At 39.7% G+C, this 23,192-nt stretch overlaps 1 protein-coding gene across 2 annotated transcripts in view; it reads left to right on the top strand.

Moving 5' to 3' along the window:
• LOC137095195 (dual specificity mitogen-activated protein kinase kinase 3-like) overlaps positions 1 to 23,192 on the top strand; it is a 106,155-nt gene that overhangs the window by 44,669 nt on the left and 38,294 nt on the right. For both annotated transcript variants that reach the window (XM_067461575.1, XM_067461574.1), the window contains exon 2: positions 18,698 to 18,730. In XM_067461575.1, coding sequence (XP_067317676.1) covers positions 18,698 to 18,730 — 33 coding nt within the window. The remainder of the gene's footprint in view (positions 1 to 18,697; positions 18,731 to 23,192) is intronic.

Consider the following 23,192-nt stretch of genomic DNA (forward strand, 5'->3'; position numbering starts at 1 on the left):
ATTATTATTATTATTATTATTATTATTATTATTACTACTACGTTTATTATGGAGACGGGCGCATCTGCACTGTAGCATAAGTGCAATTTGGCGCCACTTTCCCTGCCATGGGTCAGTGCTATGGGATCATGGGAGTTTTGGTTTTGCATGCTCTATTATTATTATTATTACGTTTATTATGGAGACGGGCGCATCTGCACTGTATCACGAGTGCAATTTGGCGCCACTTTCCCTGCCATGGGTCAATGCTATGGGATCATGGGAGTTTTGGTTTTGCATGGTCTATTATTATTACTATTATTATTATTACATTTATTATGGAGACGGGTGCATCTGCACTGTAGCACGAGCGCAATTTGGCGCCACTTTCCCTGCCATGGGTCAGTGCTATGGGATCCATGGGAGTTTTGGTTTTGCATGCTCTATTATTATTATTATTATTATTATTACGTTTATTATGGAGACGGGCGCATCTGCACTGTAGCACGAGCGCAATTTGGCGCCACTTTCCCTGCCATGGGTCAGTGCTATGGGATCCATGGGAGTTTTGGTTTTGCATGCTCTATTATTATTATTATTATTATTATTACGTTTATTATGGAGACGGGCGCATCTGCACTGTAGCACGAGCGCAATTTGGCGCCACTTTCCCTGCCATGGGTCAGTGCTATGGGATCCATGGGAGTTTTGGTTTTGCATGCTCTATTATTATTATTATTATTATTACGTTTATTATGGAGACGGGCGCATCTGCACTGTAGCACGAGCGCAATTTGGCGCCACTTTCCCTGCCATGGGTCAGTGCTATGGGATCCATGGGAGTTTTGGTTTCGCATTGCCTATTATTATTATTATTATTATTACGTTTATTATGGAGACGGGCGCATCTGTACTGTAGCACGAGCGCAATTTGGCGCCACTTTCCCTGCCATGGGTCAGTGCTATGGGATCATGGGAGTTTTGGTTTTGCATGCTCTATTATTATTATTATTATTAGTAGTAGTAGTATTATTAGTATTACGTTTATTATGGAGATGGGCGCATCTGCACTTTAGCACAAGCGCAATTTGGCGCCACTTTCCCTGCCATGGGTCAGTGCTATCGGATCCATGGGAGTTTTGGTTTTGCATTGCCTATTATTATTACTATTATTATTACGTTTATTATGGAGACGGACGCATCTTCACTGTATCACGAGTGCAGTTTGGCACCACTTTCCCTGCCATGGGTCAGTGCTATGGGATCATGGGAGTTTTGGTTTTGCATGCTCTATTATTATTATTATTAGTAGTAGTAGTATTATTATTAGTATTACGTTTATTATGGAGATGGGCGCATCTGCACTGTAGCACGAGCACAATTTGGCGCCACTTTCCCTGCCATGGGTCAGTGCTATCGGATCCATGGGAGTTTTGGTTTTGCATGCTCTATTATTATTATTATTACGTTTATTATGGAGACGGGCGCATCTGCACTTTAGCACAAGCGCAATTTGGCGCCACTTTCCCTGCCATGGGTCAGTGCTATGAGATCCATGGGAGTTTTAATTTTGCATTGTCTGTTGTTGTTGTTGTTGTTGTTGTTGTTATCATTCCCCAATGTCAATGCACCCACTGTTTGCCTGTTAGGTGTGTGTACATGAGTGCAGGATCTCCTGGTATCCAAAGGGCAGTTCCTGAGAATCCGTGGCGTGTTTGCATATCTGGGTGAAGCCGTGTTCTGGCGCTCGCTGCAGAGAAAGGAGTCCTTTTGCAAAGAACTTTGTGTCCTGTTTCCAAACTCTCCAAAACCATGGCGAGTCTCTGCAAAGTCTTTAAAAAGGTCCCGCACACAAGGAAAACGATGCTTTGCGCGGTCAGGTTAGTGCAATTTCGCACTCCTTCGAACCTCCATGGCTCAATGTTGTGGGATCGTGGGAATTGTAGTTTTACAAGGTCTTTTGACTTGTTTTTCCTGGAAGTCGTCGTTTGGTGAGCCTCTGCAAGGGTCTTATTGAGTGCATCCAAATGCAAAAAAGTGGCCACATAGGGTGTGTATGTGGGACATATTTTGGAAATAAATAATTCTGTTCCTGGTTTGAAAGTGTTGTTTCCTGCTCAATTCTGCAGTCCTTACTTTGGAAGTATTTGTTGTACTGCAGGAACTTTGCTTTTGTAGCAAAACTATGTTTAATTGGTTGCAACTCGATGAGATATTCTGCAGGATGTCTTGCAAAATCAACCTGGACGCAGAATATTATTTGAGAACGCAGAAATGCTGGACCATTCTGACAGTAAAGCAAGTGGAGTGTACACACACACACACACACACACACACACTTGTGGAATGTCCAGGGTAGGAGAAAGATCTTTTGTCTGCTTATGGCAAGTGTGAGTGTTGCATAGAGGTAGCCTGGGTATTGTTGCCTGGAGGCATCCTTTGTTTGCAGGGGGTTCACTATCACTTGATTGTTAGCTGTCTGGAATTATGTTTTCTATAGTTCTGAAACAGGGGAACTCCAGACAGCAAACAATAAAGTGCCAGTCAACACCACCTAAACAGAGGGTGCCTCCAAGCAACAACAGCCAGGCTAGCTCTATGCAGATACCCTCACTAATTGACTTTGTAGCTGCAAGGTGATTCAGTGTTAATCACGCTTGCTAATCGCAATATCCACACTTGCTTTACACAGACAAAGGAACTCCAGACTGCAAACAATCAAGTGCCAGTCAACACCTCCCAAACAGGGTGCCTCCAAACAACTACAGCCAGGCTACCTCTATGCAGATACCCTTACTGAATGACTTTGCAGCTGTAAGGCAACTCAACGCTAATCAAGTTTGCTCATTGCAGTATCCACACTTGCTTTACACACACAAGGGAACCCCAACACCTCCCAAACAGAGGTGCCTCCAAACAACTACATCCAATCTACCTCTATGCAGATACCCTTACTGATTGACTTTGCAGTTTCAAGGCGACTCAATGGTAATGAAGCTTGCTTATTGCAACATCCACACTTGCTTTACACAGACAAGGGCACTCCAGAATGCAAACAATCAAGTGCCAGTCAACACCTCACAAACAGAGGGTGCCTCCAAACAACTACAGCCAGGCTGCCTCTATGTAGATACCCTTACTGATTGACTTTGCAGCTGCAAGGCAACTCAATGCTAATCAAGCTTGTTAATTGCAACATCCACACTTGTATTACACGGACAAGGGAACTCCAGACAGTAAACAATCGTCAGTGAACACCTCCCAAACAGAGGGTGCCTCCAAACAACTGCCTGGCTATACCTCTATGCAGATACCCTCACTGATTGACTTTGTAGCTGCAAGGTGACTCAATGCTAATCAAGCTTGCTAATTGCAATAGCCACACTTGCTTAACACTGACAAGGGAACTCCAGACCGCAAACAATCAAGTGCCAGTCAACACCGCCCAAACAGAGGGTGCCTCCAGGTAACAACAGCCAGACTACCTCTATGCAGATACCCTCACTGATTGACTTTGCAGCTGCAAGGCGACTCAGTGCTAATCACGCTTGCTAATTGCAGTATCCACACTTGCTTTACACACATAAGGGAACCCCAATACCTCCCAAACAGAGGGTGCCACCAAACAACTACATCCAGTCTACCTCTATGCAGATACCCTTACTGATTGACTTGGCAGCTATAAGGCGACTCAATGCTAATCAAGCTTGCTAATTGCAACATCCACACTTGCTTTAGACAGACAAGGGAACTCCAGACTGCAAATAATCAAGTGCCAGTCAACACCCCCCCAAGCAGAGGGTGCTTCCAAGCAACAACAGCCTGGCTATACTGCGGTGCAGATACCCTCACTGATTGACGTTGCAGTTTCAAGGCGACTCAATGCTAATCAAGCTTGCTAATTGCAACATCCACACTTGCATTACACAGACAAGGGAACTCCAGACCGAAACAATCAAGTGCCAGTAAACACCTCCCAAACAGAGGGTGCTTCCAAGCAACAACAGCCTGGCTATACCGCTGTGCAGATATTGCAATATCCACACTTGCTTTACACAGACAAGGGAACTCCAGACCGAAACAATCAAGTGCCAGTAAACACCTCTGCAACAGGGTGCCTCCAAGACACATCAGCCAGGCTACTTTGTGCAGATACCCTTACTGATTGACTTTACAGCTGCAAGGCGACTCAGTGCCAATCAAGCTTGCTAATTGCAACATTCACACTTGCTTCAAACAGAAGAAAGGTATTTTTCTTACCCTGGATAATATTATTGCACAGAGATAGATAGATAGATAGATAGATATTAATATATATATGTATGTATGTATATGTATTTATATATACATTGCACTTGCCTCACTTCCAACAGATGCTATTGGCTACAGATGGGTACTTCCCTTGCATATTTTAATTCTAACCTTTCTCTGTCCAATGTCAAAGGAAAGGGCGTTTCCAGCCTCCTGGAATGGGGAACTCCACCTGCAAAGCTGGGAAACCCCCAGTGATGACGTCATGGGGAAAGGAAGGGGCGGGGCCATCAGGGGAAACCCAGCATCACCCTGGAAGGGTCAGAGCATTGCTTGCAAAACTACAAATCCCATGATTGCATTGCATTGAGCCACGAAGTGTCAAACTGCATTAATTCTGCAGCGCAGATGCAGATTTTTTCTTGTCATTCAACTAGTAAAGATGAAAAATATTTGGAAATTTTGAAGATATGGGGAAAATATTTGGAGATGAAAACCCCAGAAAATTTGCAGAGAAACTAAAATTTTCCTTTCCAAATGGGGGAAAATAATGCCTTGTTACTTTCTGAGCAGTCATAAAATGTGTAGACAATGTGCAACAATTGTGCACTTTTGTTTTGCACGGTATGACGGCGTTTGGGTGTGTTTTGGTTTGGAGAGTATATTGTTTACATTGTTTTAGCATGGTTAACAGCTTGATTGTGCTTTTAAGGCTGCATTGTTTCCATATGTAAATTGGTTTGTAGTCCAAATTTTGCAAAAAAAAATGAGGATGCATTTATTATTATTATTATTATTATTATTATTATTATTATAAGTATTATTATTATAACAAGGAGATGGCCATCTGTCGAGGGTGCTTTGATGGTGCTTTTCCTGCATGGCAGAAGGGGGTTGGACTAGATAGCCTCTGGGGTTTCTGCTATTATTAGTATTACTATTATTTAAAATTGTGTTACATAATGCAATCACAATAACCATAATAATCAGGAAGATGCAATTATTATTATTATTATTATTATTATTATTATTATTATTATTATCATGTTACATAATGCAATCACAATAACCATAATAATCAGGAGGATCCATATTATTATTATTATTGTGTTACATAATGGAATCACAATAACCATAATAATCAGGAGGATGCATATTATTATTATTATTATTATTGTGTTACATAATGCAATCGCAATAACCATAATAATCAGGAGGATGCAATTATTATTATTATTATTATTATTATGATGCTACATAATGCAATCACAATAACCATAATAATCAGGATGCATATTATTATTATGTTACATAATGTAATCACAATAACCATAACAATCAGGATTACTAAATTTATTATTATTAGTATTATTACTATTACTATTTCAAAGGCTGGGTGGCCATCTGTTGGGGGTGCTTTGATTGTGTTTTTCCTGCATGATGTCAGAAGGAGGTTGGACTGAATGGCCCCTGGAGTTGCTCCTATTACTAGTATTAGTAAATAATAATATTAATAATAATAATAATTATTATTATTAAGCCTTAATGGCCATCCATTGGGGGTGCTTTGATTGTGCTTTTCCTGCAAGGCGGAATGAAGGGGGTTGGACTGAATATTATTATTATTAAAAAGCCTGGGAGGCCATCTGTTAGGGGTGCTTTGATTGTGCTTTTCCTGCATGATGACAGAAAGGGGTTGCACTGAATGGCCCCTGGGGTTGCTCCTATTACTAGTATTAATAATAATAATAATAATAATTATTATTATTATAAAGGCTAGATGGCCATCTGTTGGGGGTTCTTTGATTGTGCTTTCCCTGCAAGGCAGAATGAGGGGGGTTGGACTGAATATAATATTATTACAAAGGCTAGATGGCCATCTGTTGCGGGTGCTTTGATTGTGCTTTTCCTGCAAGGCAGAATGAAGGAGGTCGGACTGGATGCCCTCTGAGGTTTCTGCTATTGTTATAATTAATTATTATCCTCGAGATAATAATTAAAATGCAAGGGGAACCCCACTCATGCAGACTCAAATGCACCATTGAAGCAAAGGACGAGGAAGCCCGGGTTGCTCCACAGTGTCCATTGAGTGAGTGTCCAGTGGCCTTGTGTGAGCGTCCAGTTCCTGCAAAAGGGGGAATTTCGGACCCGCCGGAATCTTGTTCATTTCCCCCTCCCACCTCCCTCCTTTTGTTGTTTGTCATCCTCTGGCTGCCTCACGCAAGTCTTGTGCTATTTATAACTTTCCTTCTCCCGATGTGTGTGTGTGTGATGTTACATGCGCGGGCGCATGTGTGCCTGTGGCAGCCAGGGAGGTGCAAGTGCAGGGGAAAGGTTGGAAAAGCAACCTGAAACCATTGCAGAGGATTGCAGAGAGAACAAAAAGGTGGAATTTCCAGCAGAGCTTGTCGGGTTAGGAGCCGGCCGCCAAATGCGCGTATTTTCATGCATGCTCCCGGCTTGGAGGTGCGCACTGGTCACGACTACAGGGAAGGCTGAGATGTACCGTGCAAGCTGAGGTCAACACCCATCCTAGGATGCATCTGCACTATAGGTGTGCGATGCATTAAAAAAAGTGGTTCAAAAATCACTAATAAGGTGTGTGTAGGGGGGGAGCGCATAACTATAACGATAGTAACTAAATTTTGTGATAGTAATTGCGCATAATTACTATAATTGGGGAAACTTCAGGCGCTCCTATCTCCCTCATTTTGAAAGCTATCGGGGTGAAACTTGCTCCAGTGGAAGAACACATGGACCACTGTTAGTCCACCAAATTTCAGAATGTTTCACTTATCATAGACAAGTTGCACACAGCCCTGTTATTGGCGAGTCTTGCATGAAAGTGCATTGCAAACATATGAAATAATAATAATAATAATAATAATAATAATAATAATTATAATTTTAATAATTAATAAAGCACTGGAAAACTGAACTGTTTTTTTGGAAATGAAAGCTATGGACTTGTCAAAATCAGGAGAGGAATCTTCCAGGGAGACTCGAGAGCAGTAAATGTGAATAATAATAATAATAATAATAATAATAATTATTATTATTATTGACAAAATGATTCTGGAGAACTGCAAAAGCCTTTGACTCACTCCCACATAGTTGGATCATCAAGTGCCTAGACATCATCGGGATTTGTAAAAACGTTGGCACTTTTATTGAAAATATGTTGAAGCACTGGAAAACTGAACTGTTTGTTGGAAAGGAAAGCTATGGGCTTGTCAACATCAGGAGAGGAATCTTCCAGGGAGAATCGAGAGCAGTAAATGTGAATAATAATAATAATAATAATAATAATAATAATAATAATAATAATAATAATTGACAAAATGATTCTGGAGAACTGCAAAAGCCGAAAAACCAATCTTCACATGATGTGGATTGACTACAAAAGCCTTTGACTCCCACACAGTTGGATCATCAAGTGCCTAGACACCATCGGGATTTGTAAAAATGTTGGCACTTTTATCGAAAATATGTTGAAGCATTGGAAATCTGAACTGTTTGTTGGAAATGAAAGCTATGGACTTGTCGACATCAGGAGAGGAATCTTCCAGGGAGATTCGAGAGCAGTAAATGTGAATAATAATAATAATAATAATAATAATAATAATAATAATAATAATTGTCAAAATGATTCTGGAGAACTGCAAAAGCCGAAAAACCAATCTTCACATGACGTGGATTGACTATAAAAGCCTTTCACTCACTCCCACACAGTTGGATCATCAAGTGCCTAGACATCATCGGGATTTGTTAAAACGTTGGCACTTTTATTGAAAATATGATGAAGCACTGGAAAACCGAACTGTTTGTTGGAAATGAAAGCTATGGACTTGTCAACATCAGGAGAGGAATCCTCCAGGGAGACTCGAGAGCAGTAAATGTGAATAGTAGTGGTAGTAGTAGTAGTAGTAATAATAATAATTGACCAAATGATTCGGAGTACTGCAAAAGCTGAAAAACCAATCCTTATTTATTATTTTATTTATTTATTTACAATCTTCACATTACGTGAATTGACTACAAAAAAAGCCTTTGACTCACTCCCACACAGTTGGATCATCAAGTGCCTAGACATCATCGGGATTTGTAAAAACGTTGGCACTTTTATTGAAAATATGTTGAAGCACTGGAAATCTGAACTGTTTGTTGGAAAGGAAAGCTATGGACTTGTCAACATCAGGAGAGGAATCTTCCAGGGAGACTCGAGAGCAGTAAATGTGAATAGTAGTGGTAGTAGTAGTAGTAATAATAATAATTGACAAAATGATTCGGAGTACTGCAAAAGCTGAAAAACCAATCCTTATTTATTTATTTATTTATTTATTTACAATCTTCACATGACGTGGATTGACTACAAAAAGCCTTTCACTCACTCCGACACAGTTGGATCATCAAGTGCCTAGACGCGATCGGGATTTGTAAAAACATTTGCACTTTTATTGAAAATATGTTGAAGCACTGGAAACCTGAACTGTTTGTTGGAAAGGAAAGCTATGGACTTGTCAACATCAGGAGAGGAAGCTTCCAGGGAGACTCGAGAGCAGTAAATGTGAATAGTAGTAGTAGTAGTAGTAGTAGTAGTAATAATTGTCAAAATGATTCTGGAGAACTGCAAAAGCCGAAAAACCAATCTTTATTTATTAATTTATTTATATTTATTTACAATCTTCATATGACGTGGATTGACTACAAAAAATCCTTTGACTCACTCCCACACAGTTGGATCATCAAGTGCCTAGACGCCATCGGGATTTGTAAAAACGTTGGCACTTCTATTGAAAATATGATGAAGCACTGGAAAACCGAACTGTTTGTTGGATATAGATCTCGTTTGCGGTGACATACTGTGCTTTTGTGTTAGTAAAATAATAATAATTAGTGTAAAGCTGTAGGGAAGTCTTAGTCCCACTCTCTTCTGCTTTGATCAGATCTCACCTGGAATAATTCAATATGATCCTAGAACTCCCATTCTGTCATAGCATTGATACGTGTGATGCAAACTGCATGAATTCTACATTGCGTGGCTGAAGTTGCAGAAAGTGGCGAAGGACCCGGTCCTTGTGGAATATTGCAAGGAAATCTTCCACTGTCCTTTGCTTCTTATGCAGACACTCTCACTGATTGACCTTGCAGTGTAAGTGTTGTGATGAGTGTTGCACTGTGTATAAGTTGTGCTAAGTTTGTTTGTTTGTTTGTTTGGCAGCAAATACATTTCTCCGCCGCCCTTTTGAGACCGCTGTCCGCCCAGCACCTCGTTGTGGTTACGATCTCGGGCTTCCTGAATATCACACCTTTCGCTTAAACCCACAAGTTTCTAGACCTCAGTGTTCTGTGGCCTTGCTTTGGGGTGATGTCCGGAATCAGTGGGTTGCAGTGAGTTTTCCAGGCTGTATTGGCCATGTTCTAGTAGCATTCTCTCCTGACGTTTTGCCTGCATCTGTGGCTAATGGCATCTTTAGAGGTCTGTTGGACAATGAAGCAAGTGGAGTGTGCTATACACACACACACACATATACACACACAACTGTGGAATAATGTCCAGGGTGGGAGAAGGAACCCTTTTTTGTTTAATGCAAGTGTGAGTGTTGCAATGAGTGTTGCAATTAGCAAGCTTGGTTAGCATTGAGTAGCCATGAAGTTTGCAAAGTCAATCAGTGAGGGTCTCTGCATAGAGGTAGTGAAGCAAATGAAGTGTATTTATACTCCCACCATGAATGATGTCCATGGTGGGAGAAAGAACCTTTGCCTGTTTAAAGCAAGTGTGAATGTTGCAATTAGCAAACTTGAATAGGACTGAGTAACCATGAAGTTTGCAAAGTCAATCAGTGAGGGTTTCTGCATAGAGGGTGTGAAGCAAATGGAGTGTATATATACCCATAGAGTGATGTCCATGTTGGAAGAAAGAGCCCTTGTCTGTTCGAAGCAAGTGTGAATGTTGCAACTAGCAAGCTTGAATAAGCATTGAGTAGCTATGAAGTTTGCAAAGTCAATCAGTGAAAATATCTGCACAGAGGTAGCCTGCCCTCTTTTGCCTGGAGGCATCCTCTGTGGAATGATGTCCAGGGTGGGAGAAAATCCTTTTCTGTTTAATGCAAACATGAGTGTTGCAATTAGCAAGCTTGGTTTGCATTGAGTAGCCATGAAGTTTGCAAAGTCAATCAGTGAAAGTATCTGCACAGAGGTAGCCTGGCCTCTATTGCCTGGAGGCATCCTCTGTGGAATGATGTCCAGGATGGGAGAAAGAACCCTTGTCTGTTTAATGCAAGTGTGTGTCACAATAAGTGTTGCAATTAGCAAGCTTGAATAGCATTGAGTAGCCATGAAGTTTGCAAAGTCAGTCAGTGAAAGTATCTGCACGGAGGTAGCCTGGCCTCTGTTGCCTGGAGGCACCCTCTGTGGAATGATGCCCAGGGTGGGAGAAAGAACCCTCTTTTATTTATAGAACGTTGCAACTGGCAAGCTTGAAATAGCATTTGAATAGCCATGAAGTTTGCAAAGTCAATCAGTGAGGGTATTCACATAGAAGTATCATGGCCCTTGTTGCCTGGAGGCGCCCTCTGTTTGGGAGCTGTTAACTACATCTTGATTATATTCTGTCTGGAATTCCCCCGTTTCTTATTTGTTGTCTTGATTCTGGTATTTTTGTTCGTTTTTTTTAATACTGGTGACAAGATTAGCAATAGAGCTGCAAAGTCAATCAGGGAAGGTATCTTCATAGATGTAGCCTGGCCTCTGTTGCCTGGAAGCACCCTCTGTTTGGGAGGTGTTCACTGGCACTCCCAAAGGTGTTCACTGGCACTCCCAAAGGATGCCTCCAGGCAACAACAACCAGGCTATCTCCATGCAGATACCCTCACTGATTGATTTTGCAGCTGCAAGGCTACTCAATACTATTCAAGCTTGCTAATTGCAATATTCTCACTGGCTTTTAAGAGACGAGGGCTCTTTCTCCCACTCTGGACATTATTCCAAAGGTATATATATACACTTGCACTTTCTACCTCTATGCAGGGACCCTCACTAATTGACTTCGCAGCTACATAGCTACTCAGTGCTACTCAAGCTTGCTAATTGCAACATCCACACTTGCTTCCATCAGACAAGGGTTCTTTCTCCCACCCTGGACGTTATTCTGGAGGTATATGTACACTATATGTGCTTCACTACCTCTATGCAGAGACCCTCACTAATTGACTTCGCAGCTACATAGCTACTCAATGCTATTCAAGCTTGCTAATTACAACATTCTCACTGGCTTTTAACAGACAAGAGTTCTGTCTCTCGCCCTGGACATTATTTCACAGTTATATATACACTCCATTTGCTTCACTACCTCTATGTCGACACCCTCACTGATTGACTTTGTAGCTTCATGGTTACTCAATGCTAATAAAGCTTGCTAATTTTAACTTTTTCACTTGCTTCAAACAGACAAGTGTTTTTTCTCCCACCCTGGACAACCATCCATGGGGATTTATACACTCCACTTCCTTCATTATCTCTACACAGATACCCTCACTGATTGACGTTGCAACTGCAAGGCTACTCCAACTGCAAGGCTACTCAGTGCTAGTCAAGCTTGCTAATTGCAACATTCTCACTTGCTTCTAACAGACAATGCTTCTTTTTCCCACCCTGGATGTTATTCCACAGGATGGATGTTATTCCAAATGCTTCACTACCTTTATGCAGAGACCCTCAGTGATTGACTTTGCAGTTTCAAGGCTACTCAATGCTATTCAAGCTTGCTAACTGCAACATTCTCACTCATTTCAAACAGACAAGGGTTCTTTCAGCCACCCTGGACATCATTCCATGGGGATACATACACTTCACTTGCTTCATTATCTCTATGCAGATACCCTCACTGATTGACTTTGCAACTGCAAGGTTACTCGGTGCTAGTTAAGCTTGCTAATTTCAACATTCTCACTCGCTTCTAACAGACAATGGTTCTTTCTCCCACCCTGGACAACAATCCATAGGGATATATACACTCCACGTGCTTCACTTACCTTTATGCAGAGACCCTCACTGATTGACTTTGCAGTTGCAAGGCTACTCAATGCTATTCAAGCTTGCTAATTGCAACATTCTCACTTATGTCAAACAGACAAGGGTTATTTCTCTCACCTGGACCACAAATCCATGGGGATATATACACACTCCATTTCCTTCATTATCTCTACACAGATACCCTCACTGATTGACTTTGTAACTGCAAGGCTACTCAGTGTTAGTCAAGCTTGCTAATTGCAGCATTCTCACTTGCTTCTAATAGACAAGAGTTTGTTTTCCCACCTTGGATGTTGTTCCACAGGTATATATACACTCCAAGTACTTCACTACCTTTATGCAGAGACCCTCACTGACTGACTTTGCAGCTGCAAGGCTACGCAATGCTATTCAGGCTTGCTTATTGCAACATTATATATGTATACACACATATATGTATGTATGTGTGTGTGTATGTATATGTTTGTGTATATATATATATACACACACACTCACATATGCACACACGTACAGATACATACATATATGTGTATATACACACAGCTGTGGAATAATGTATTTTTGAAAAGAGCGAGAATGTTGTAATTTGCAAGCTTGTATACATACGTACACACGAACACTCCACTTGCCTCATTGCCAACAAACCTCTGAAGATGCCATTAGCCACAGATGCAGGCGAAACGTCAGGAGAGAATGCTGCTGGAACAGGGCCATTTACCCCTTGCGGGTGATGCTTGCTTGAAATCTCGAAAACGCCCCCTTTCCTCTTTTGCGTTGTTCTAAATTTTTCCACCGCCCGCCAGATCAGTTGGCCCCTAATATATGCTAATTGATGCAAATTAGTTTCTCAAAATGGGCCTTGAGTCAAAGGGGGCGTTTTGCTTACTCTTTGCAAACCCTGCAACGCCCTGAGCTATGAAAAGATTCAGAGGGCAACTGGCTAGACAAACCAGCTTTGCTGAGAGACACCGCAGGGTGACTCCAGGCTCATGCCGTCTCCTCCGCCTGCCGCAAAACCATGCCAGATATTTGCATTTTTGCATATTTAATGTATACCTGCGCGGTGACCTTGCAGATGGGACTGGGCAAAACTTTTTCTACCTGCCGCCCATCCAGAAACATCTTCCATTTCTATATGTCCGGTTCTGCATAAAGCTACTTCATTGTACAACCTATGGATGAGATACCAAATGGAGCAGATGAAATGTCAGGAGAGAATGCTACTGGAATATTTCCAGGCAGCATGAAAAATTTACAAGAACCCAGGGATTCCAGCCAGTGAGTCACCTCTCAAAAAAAGATATCCTCCCAGGCAGGAAGCAGCTTCCAGGTAACAATGGTCAGGCTACCTCTATGCAAGTACCCTCACTGATTGACTTTGCAGCTTCATGGCCACTCCGTGCTAATCAAGGTGTCCAGTGGCACTTGCCTCAAGCACACAACAGTTCTTTCTCCCGCCCTGGACATTATTCCACACACACACAGAGTCCACCTGGCTCATTTCAAACAGATCTCTATGCAGATACCCTCACTGATTGACTTTTCAGCTGCAAGGCTATTCAATGCAAAACCAAGCTGGCCACTTGACACCCACAGACAAAGAGTTCTTTCTCCCACCCTGGGCGTTATTCCTCATATATATATATATATATATATATATATATATATATATATATATATATATAGTTCACTTGCCTGATTTCAAACAAACCTCTATGCAGATACCCTCACTGATTGACTTTTCAGCTGCAAGGCTATTCAATGCAAAACCAAGCTGGCCACTTATCACCAACAGACAAGAGTTCTTCCTCCCACTATAGATGTTATTTCACACACACACACACAGACAGTCCACTTGCCTGATTTCAAACAAACCTCTATACAGATACCCTCACTGATTGGCTTGGTAGCTGCAAAGCTATTTGATGCAAAACCATTCTTTCTCCCACCCTGGACATTGTTCTTCAGATGTATACACAGTCCACTTGCCTCATTTCCAACAGACGTCTGTGCAGATGCCCTCACTGGTTGACTTGGTTGCTGCAAGGTTATTCGTTGCAAAACCAAGCTGGCCACTTGCCACCAACAGACAAGAGTTTTTTTCTCCCACCCTGGACATTATTCCTCAGATATATACACAGTCCACTTGCCTCATTTCCAACAGACGTCTGTGCAGATGCCCTCACTGGTTGACTTCGTCGCTGCAAGGCTATTCCCAAGCTGGCCACTTGTCACCAACAGACAAGAGTTCTTTCTCCCAACCTGGACATTTTTCCACAGACAGACAGACAGATAGATATACAGACAGTGCACTTGGCACACTTCCAACAAACCTATATGCAATTACTTTCACTGATTGACTTTGCAGCTGCAAGGGTATTCAATGCAAAACCAAGCTGGCCAATTGCGTCCAATGGACAAGAGTTTTCTCCCACCCTGGGCGTTATAACATGCACACACATATGTATAATACACACACACACACACACAGTACATTTGCCTCATTTCCAACAGATGTCTGTGCAGATACCCTCACTGATTGACTTGGTCACCGCAAGGCTATTCGATGCAAAAGCAAGCTGGCCACTTGTCACCAACAAACAAGAGTTCTTTCTCCCAACCTGGGCGTTATTACACTACATCTCAAACAAACCTCTATGCAGATACCCTCACTGATTGACTTGGTAGCTGCAAGGCTATTCGATGCAAAACCAAGCTGGCCACTTGTCACCAACAGACAAGAGTTCTTCCTCCCACCTTGGGTGTTTTTACACTATATTTCGAACAGACCTCTGCAAACACCCTCACTGGTTGACTTTGCAGTTGCAAGGATGCAAAAGCAAGATGGATTAGACCAAAGAGCTGGAGCATATTTGTCTAGTGCATAGTCTATTGGTCTCCAAGGGTTAACCAGAAAGCGTCCCATGAGACAAAGCCGCCTCTGAAGGAACCAACCGGGCATGACATCAGCCTGAGAAGCAGGCGCTGTTGCAGACAATGCCCATTGGTGAGGGTCTTTTCCTTTCCGAAGAGGGGAAGAGGCCGCTGCCTTTGGGATCTGGCCTTTTACTATGAGGAAAGGAACAAAGGGGAAGCGGGGGCCGCCTGCTGCCAGGGCCTCCCTCAGAGGTGGCTCCCGGACAGATTTGCAGGAACACAATGTTCCAAAATGCAACGCAGGCTCCATGTCCATCTCCAGGCAGACCTGCAGGGCCGGCCATTTAGGGCCAGAGAGGCTGACCGCCCGGGTTGCCCTGCGTTGCCTTCCGGTGCCAAGTGGTGCGCTCTTCCAAGAAAGAGAAAAGCAAAAGACATCACAAAAGTAGCAGGCCGGAGAGCCAAACCCAAACAACTGCAAAGTCAATCAGTGAGGGTATCTGCATAGAGTTTGGTTGGAAATGAGGCAAGTGGAATGTATCTGTGGAATAATGTCCAAGGTGGGAGAAAGAACTCTCGCTTGTTGGAGGCTAATGTGAATGGTGCAATTGGCCAGCTTGCTTTTGCATCCAATATCCTTGCAGCTCCAAAGTCAATCAGGGGGGGTATCTGCATAGAGCGGTTGGAAATGAGGCAAGTGGACTGTATATCCCTGTGGAAGAATGTGCAGGGTGAGGGAAAGAGCCCTTGTCTGCTCGAAGCAAGTGTGAATGTTGCAATTAGCAACCTTGAATAGCATTCTGTAGCCACGAAGTTTGCGAAGTCAATCAGGGAGGGTGTCTGCATAAAGTTCTATTGGAAATGAGACAAGTGGACTGTATAGATCCCTGTGGAATAGTGTCCAGGGTGAGAGAAGGAACCCTCTCCCACCCTGTTTAAAACAAGTGTGGGTGTTGCAATTAGCAAACTTGGTTTGCAAAGTCAGTCAGTGAGTGAATCTGCATAGAGGTAGCCTGGCCTCTATTGCCTGGAGGCACCCTCTGTAAAAATAATGTCCAGGGTGGGAGAAAGAACTCCTTGTTGGAAGCAAAAGTGAATGTTGCAGTTGGCCAGCCTGCTTTGGCACCAAATAGCCTTGCAGCTGCAAAGTCAATCAGTGAGGGTATCTTTATATATACACTCCATTTGCTTCGCTATCTCTATGTAGAGACCCTCACTGATTGACTTTGTAAACTTCTTGGTGACTCAGTGCTATTCGAGCTTGCTAATTGCAAGATTCACACTTGCTTCAAATATACAAGAGTTCTTTCTCCCACCCTGGACATCATTCCACTGAGGGTGCCTCCAGGAAACAGAGACCAGGCGACCTCTATACAGAGACCCTCACTGATTGACTTTGCAAACTTTAAGGTTACTCAATGCTATTCAAGCTTGCTAATTGCAACATTCTACAGGTGCATATGCACTCCATTTGATTCACTACCTCTATGCAGAGACCCTCACTGATTGAATTTGCAAACTTCATGACGACTTGATGCTTATTCACGCTTGCTAGTTGCAACATTCATGCTTGCTTTGAACAGACAAAGGCTCTTTCTCCCACCATGGACATCATTCCACGGGTATATATACACTCCATTTGGTTCACCACCTCTATGCAGAGACCCTCACTGATTGACTTTGCAAACTTCATGGTTTGCAAACTACTAAGTGCTGTTCAAGCTTGCTAATTGCAACATTCCACAGGTATATACACACACATATATCATTTGCTTCACTACCTCTATGCAGAGACCCTCACTGATTGACTTTACAAACTTCATGGTTTGCAAACTACTAAGTGCTGTTCAAGCTTGCTAATTGCAACATTCCACAGGTATATACACACACATATATCATTTGCTTCACTACCTCTATGCAGAGACCCTCACTGATTGATTTTGCAAACTTCATAGTTGCTCAGTGTTATTCAAGCTTACTAATTTCAACATTCACACTTGCTTCAAATAGATAACGGCTCTTTCTCCCACCATGGACATCATTCCACACGTATATATATACTCCATTTGCTTCACCACCTTTATGCAAATACCCTCACTGATTGACTTTGCAAACTTCACAGCTACTCAGTGCTATTCAAGCTTGCTAATTGCAACATTCCACAGGTGTGTATGCACTCCATTTGCTTCACTACCTCTATACAGAGACCCTCACTGATTGACTTTGCAAACTTCGCGGCGACTCAGTGCTTATTCAAACTTGCTAATTGCAACATTCCACAGGTGTATATGCACTCAATTTGCTTCACTACCTTTATGCAGAGACCCTCACTGATTGACTTTGCAAACTTCGCGGCGACTCAGTGCTATTCAAGCTTGCTAATTGCAACATTCACACTTGCTTCAAATATACAAGAGTTCTTTCTCCCACCCTGGACATCATTCCACAGAGGGTGCCTCCAGGAAACGGAGACCAGGCGACCTCTATACAGAGACCCTCACGGATTGACTTTGCAAACTTCACAGCTACTCAATGCTATTCAAACTTGCTAATTGCAACATTCCACAGATATATACCCATACATCATTTGCTTCGCTACCACTGTGCAGAGACCCTCACTGATTGACTTTGCAAACTTCACGGCGACTCAGTGCTATTCAAGCTTGCTAATTGCAACATTCATGCTTGCTTGAAACAGACAAGGATTCTTCCCCCAACTCTGGACATTATTACACAGGTGTATATACACGGCACTTGCCTCACTACCTCTATGCAGAGACCCTCACTGATTGACCTTGCAAACTTCACGGCGACTCAGTGCTATTCCAGCTTGCTAATTGCAATAGTCAAGCAAGGGTTCTTCCTCCCACCATGGACGTCATTATATATATAATAACACACACACACTGCACTTGCCCCATTTCCAGCAGAACCTCCGAAGATGCCCTTAGCCACAGATACAGGCGAAAGGTCAGGAGAGAATGCTGCGGGAACACGGCTGTACAGCCCAAAAACTCACCGCGACCCAATTCTAGGAATGCCAGCCATTGCCAGTTAGAGCCAGGCCCAGGGAACTCGGTGACCTGACCGGGGATAACCCCTGATTGCAGTTGCATTGCTTTGCATGGAAGGCTTGTGCAAAGTGGTGGAAAATAGCCCTTGTTTTGGAGATCCCGGGAATGGAGCGCCCTCTAATGGTAATGGTGCAAAGTGGCCAACTTTGGGCAAACTTTGTTTTGTTTTCTATTTAGGAAATAGAGTTAAATCTTTGATGCATGAATGGTTTTGAATGTTTGGAACGGGCATGGGCATGCTTCGGCCCTCCGGGTGTTTTGGACTCCAACTCCCACAATTCCTAACAGCCGGTAGGCTGTTAGGAATTGTGGGAGTTGGAGTCCAAAACACCCGGAGGGCCAAAGTTTGGAATCTATTATTTGTTTTTATGATGCATATATCCATTTGCGCCTCCTAATCGAAAAACTACAACTCCCAGCAGATCTGTGACTTTTGGGTTGCTTTGCTGATCTTTTTGACACCTCCCTTTATTCTCTTGCAGATTCTAAAGGGTCCTTGGAAAAGCGCAAAGTAGGTAAGGGATCCACTCCATCCTCTCTCTTCTTCGTGCACCTAGAACCGTGGTTCTCTACCTTCCTATGCCGAGACCCCTTAATACAGTTCCTCATGTTGTGGTGACCCCCAACCATAATATTACTATTTATAATATTATTATTTAATATTTTAATAATGTTTATAATATATTATTTTAATAATTTGCTTGTAATAATATTATTTTACATTTTATTTTAATATTTTATTTTTAATATCATTTTATATTTTATTTTAATAATTTATTTATAATAATATTATTTTGTTTTTTATTTTAATAATTTGTTAATAATAATATTATTTTATATTTTATTTTAATAATTTGTTTATAATAATATTTTATATTTTATTTTTTTAATTTATAATATTATATAATATTTTATTTTAATAATTTATTTATAATAATATTTTTGCATTTTATTTTAATAATTCATTTATAATATTATTTTATATTTGGTATTAATTTACTTATAATAATATTATTTTACATATTATTTTAATAATTTATTTATAATAATAGTATTTTATATTTTAGTTTAATAATTTGTGTATAATATTATTTTATATTTTATTTTAATATTTTATATTATATTTTATATTAATAATTTATTTACAATAATGTTATTTTATATTTTATTTTGATAATTTATTTATTATAATATTACTTTATATTTTAATTTGATAATTTGTTTATAATAATATTATTTTATATTTTATTTTAATAATTTATTAATAATATTATTTCATACTTTACTTTAATAATTTATTTACAATAATATTATTATTTTATATTTTATTTTAGTAATTTGTTTATAATAATATTTTTACATTTTATTTTAATAATTCATTTATAATATTATTTTATATTTTATTTTAATAATTTATTTCCAATAATAATCTTATTTTATATTTTATTTTAATAATTCGTTTATAATAATATTACTTTATATTTTATTTTAATAATTTATTTATAATAATTTATATTTTATTTTGATTATTTATAATAGCATTATTTTATAATTTATTTTAATTATTTATAATATAATTTATTTTATTTTATTAATTTATAATAATATTATATAATATTTTATTTTAATTATTTATTTATAATAATATTTTTACATTTTATTGTAATAATTCATTTATAATAATATTTTATATTTTATTTTAATTATTTATTTACAATAATAATCTTATTTTATATTTTATTTTAATAATTCGTTTATAATAATATTACTTTATATTTTATTTTAATAATTCATTTACAATAATATTATTTTATATTTTATTTTGATTATTTATAATAATATTATTTTATAGTTCATTTTAATTATTTATAATATAATTTTATAATTTATTTTATTAATTTATAATAATATTATATAATATTTTATTTTAATTATTTATTTATAATAATATTTTTGCATTTTATTGTAATAATTCATTTATAATAATATTTTATATTTTATTTTAATTATTTATTTACAATAATAATCTTATTTTATATTTTATTTTAATAATTCGTTTATAATAATATTACTTTATATTTTATTTTAATAATTCATTTACAATAATATTATTTTATATTTTATTTTGATTATTTATAATAATATTATTTTATAGTTCATTTTAATTATTTATAATATAATTTTATAATTTATTTTATTAATTTATAATAATATTATATAATATTTTATTTTTATTATTTATTTATAATAATATTTTTGCATTTTATTTTAATAATTCATTTATAATATTATTTTATAAACTATTAATGATTTATTTTTAATAATATTATTTTACATTTTATTTTAACAATTTATTTATAATAATAATAGTATTTTATATTTTAGTTTAATAATTTGTGTATAATATTATTTTATATTTTATTTTAATAATTTATTTACAATAATATTATTTTCATTGCTACTTCCTAACTGTCATATTGCTCCTGTTAGGAATCTTAATGTAAATATCTGATATGCAGGATGGATTTTCATTCACTGGACCACATTTGTCACAAATACAGATTTGAATACTGGTGGTATTGATTTTGTCATTTGGGAGTTGTAGTTGCTAGGATTTATAGTTCACCTACAATCAAAGAGCATTCTGAACTCCACCAATGATGGAATTGAACCAAACTTGGCACACAGAATTCCACGACCAATAGAAAATACTGGTTTTGGTGGGCATTGACCTTGAGTTTGGGAGTTATAGTTCACCTACCTCCAGAGAGCACTATGGACTCAAACCACGATGGCTGTAGACCAAACTTGGCATGAATACTCAATATGCCTAAATGTTAACACTGGTGGAATTTGGTGGAAATAGACCTTGACATTTGGGAGTTGTAGTTGCTGCGATTTATAGCTCACCTCTAATCAAAGAGCATCCTGAACTCCGCCAATGATGGAATTGAACCAGACTTGGCTCACAGAACTCCACGACCAATAGAAAATACTGGTTTTGGTGGGCATTGACCTTGAGTTTGGGAGTTGTAGTTCACCTACCCCCAGAGAGTGCTGTGGACTCAAACAATGATGGATATGGACCAAACTGGGTACGAATACTCAATATGCCCAAATGTAAACACAGAAGGAGTTTGGGGGGAATAGACCTTGACATTTGGGAGTTGTAGTTGCTGGGATTTATAGCTCACCTCTAATCAAAGAGCATCCTTAACTCCGCCAACGATGGAATTGAACCAAACTTGGCACACAAAACTCCACGACCAATAGAAAATACTGGGTTTGGCGGGCATTATTTATTTATTTATTTATTTGACCTTGTGTTTGGGAGTTTTAGTTCACCTACCCCCAGAGAGTGCTGTGGACTCAAACAATGATGGATCTGGACCAAACTGGGTACGAATACTCAATATGCCCAAATGTAAACACAGAAGGAGTTTGGGGGGAATAGACCTTGACATTTGGGAGCTGTAGTTGCTGGGATTTATAGCTCACCTCTAATCAAAGAGCATCCTGAACTCCGCCAACGATGGAACTGAACCAAACTTGGCACACAGAACTCCACGACCAATAGAAAATACTGGGTTTGGCGGGCATTTATTTATTTATTTATTTGACCTTGTGTTTGGGAGTTTTAGTTCACCTACCTCCAGAGAGCACTGTGGGCTCAAACAATGATTGATCTGGACCAAACTTGGCACGAATACTCAATATGCCTAAATATGAACACAGAAGGAGTTTGGGGGAAATAGACCTTAACATTAGGGAGTTGTAGTTGCTGGGATTTATAGTTCACCCACAATCAAAGAGCATTCTGAACCCCACCAATGATAGAATTGGCCCAAACTTCCTGGGTTTTAAATTACTATTTATATTTAATTCTATTTTGCATATTTTACATTGCATGCTAATGCTTTCTTGTTAAGCCGCTTTGGATTTCCTTCGGGAGAGATAGAGCAGGATATCAATAAATATAATAAACTAGCTGTCCCCTGCCAGGCGTTGCTGTGGCCCAGTCTGTTAATCTGGAAAATAAAGGGAATGAGAAAGTGTTCGTTTCTAATATATGTAATTTCTTTATGCTTGTGGGTAAACAGTATTTCTTGCTGTTTCTTTGTCAGTGTTGATGTGGAGAGTGTCTGGTTTGCCCACCCTGGAACATGCAACACATCACTGTCCTTCTTTAAGGGTCCCTTTCAAATCTATGATACTATATCTCTCTCTGTGTTAATCATATCTATCTATCTATCTCTATCTATGGCTGGATGGCTCTTTGTCAGGAGGACTTTGTTTACATTTTCTTGCCCTGGTGAAGAGAGTTGGACTGGATGGCCTTAAGTATTTCCAGTTGGTCATGGGGGTTCTGTGTGGGAAGTTCGCCCCGATTCTGTCATTTGTGGGGTTCAGAATGCCCTTTGATTGTAGGTGAACTGTGAATCCCAGTAACTACAACTCCTAAATTTCAAAGTCTATTTCCCCCAAACTCCATCTATGTTTATATTTGGGCATATTGAGTATTTGTGTCAAGTTTGGTCCAGATCCATCATTGTTTGAGTCCACAGTGCTCTCTGGATGGAGGTGAACTACAACTCCCAAACCCAAGGTCAATGCCCACCAAACCCTTCTAGTGTTTTCTGTTGGTTGTGGGAGTCCTGTGTGCCAAGTTTGGTTCAGTTCCATCGTTGGTGGAGTTCAGAATGCTCTTTGATTGTAGATGAACTACAACTCCCAAACTCAAGGTCAGCACCCACCAAACCTTATGTTGGTCATGGGAGTCCTGTGTGCTAAGTTTGGCCCAATTCCATCATTGGTGGAGTTCAGAATGCTCTAATGCTCTTTGATTGTAGGTAAACTATACATCAGCGTTTGTCAACCTGGGGGTCGGGACCCCTGGGTGGGTTGCGAGGGGGTGTCAGAGGGGTCACCAAAGACCACCAGGAAAACACAATATTTTCTGTTGGTCATGGGAGTTCT

The sequence above is a fragment of the Anolis sagrei genome, chromosome Y (assembly GCF_037176765.1).
Source record: "Anolis sagrei isolate rAnoSag1 chromosome Y, rAnoSag1.mat, whole genome shotgun sequence".
Classification (NCBI taxonomy): domain Eukaryota; kingdom Metazoa; phylum Chordata; class Lepidosauria; order Squamata; family Dactyloidae; genus Anolis; species Anolis sagrei.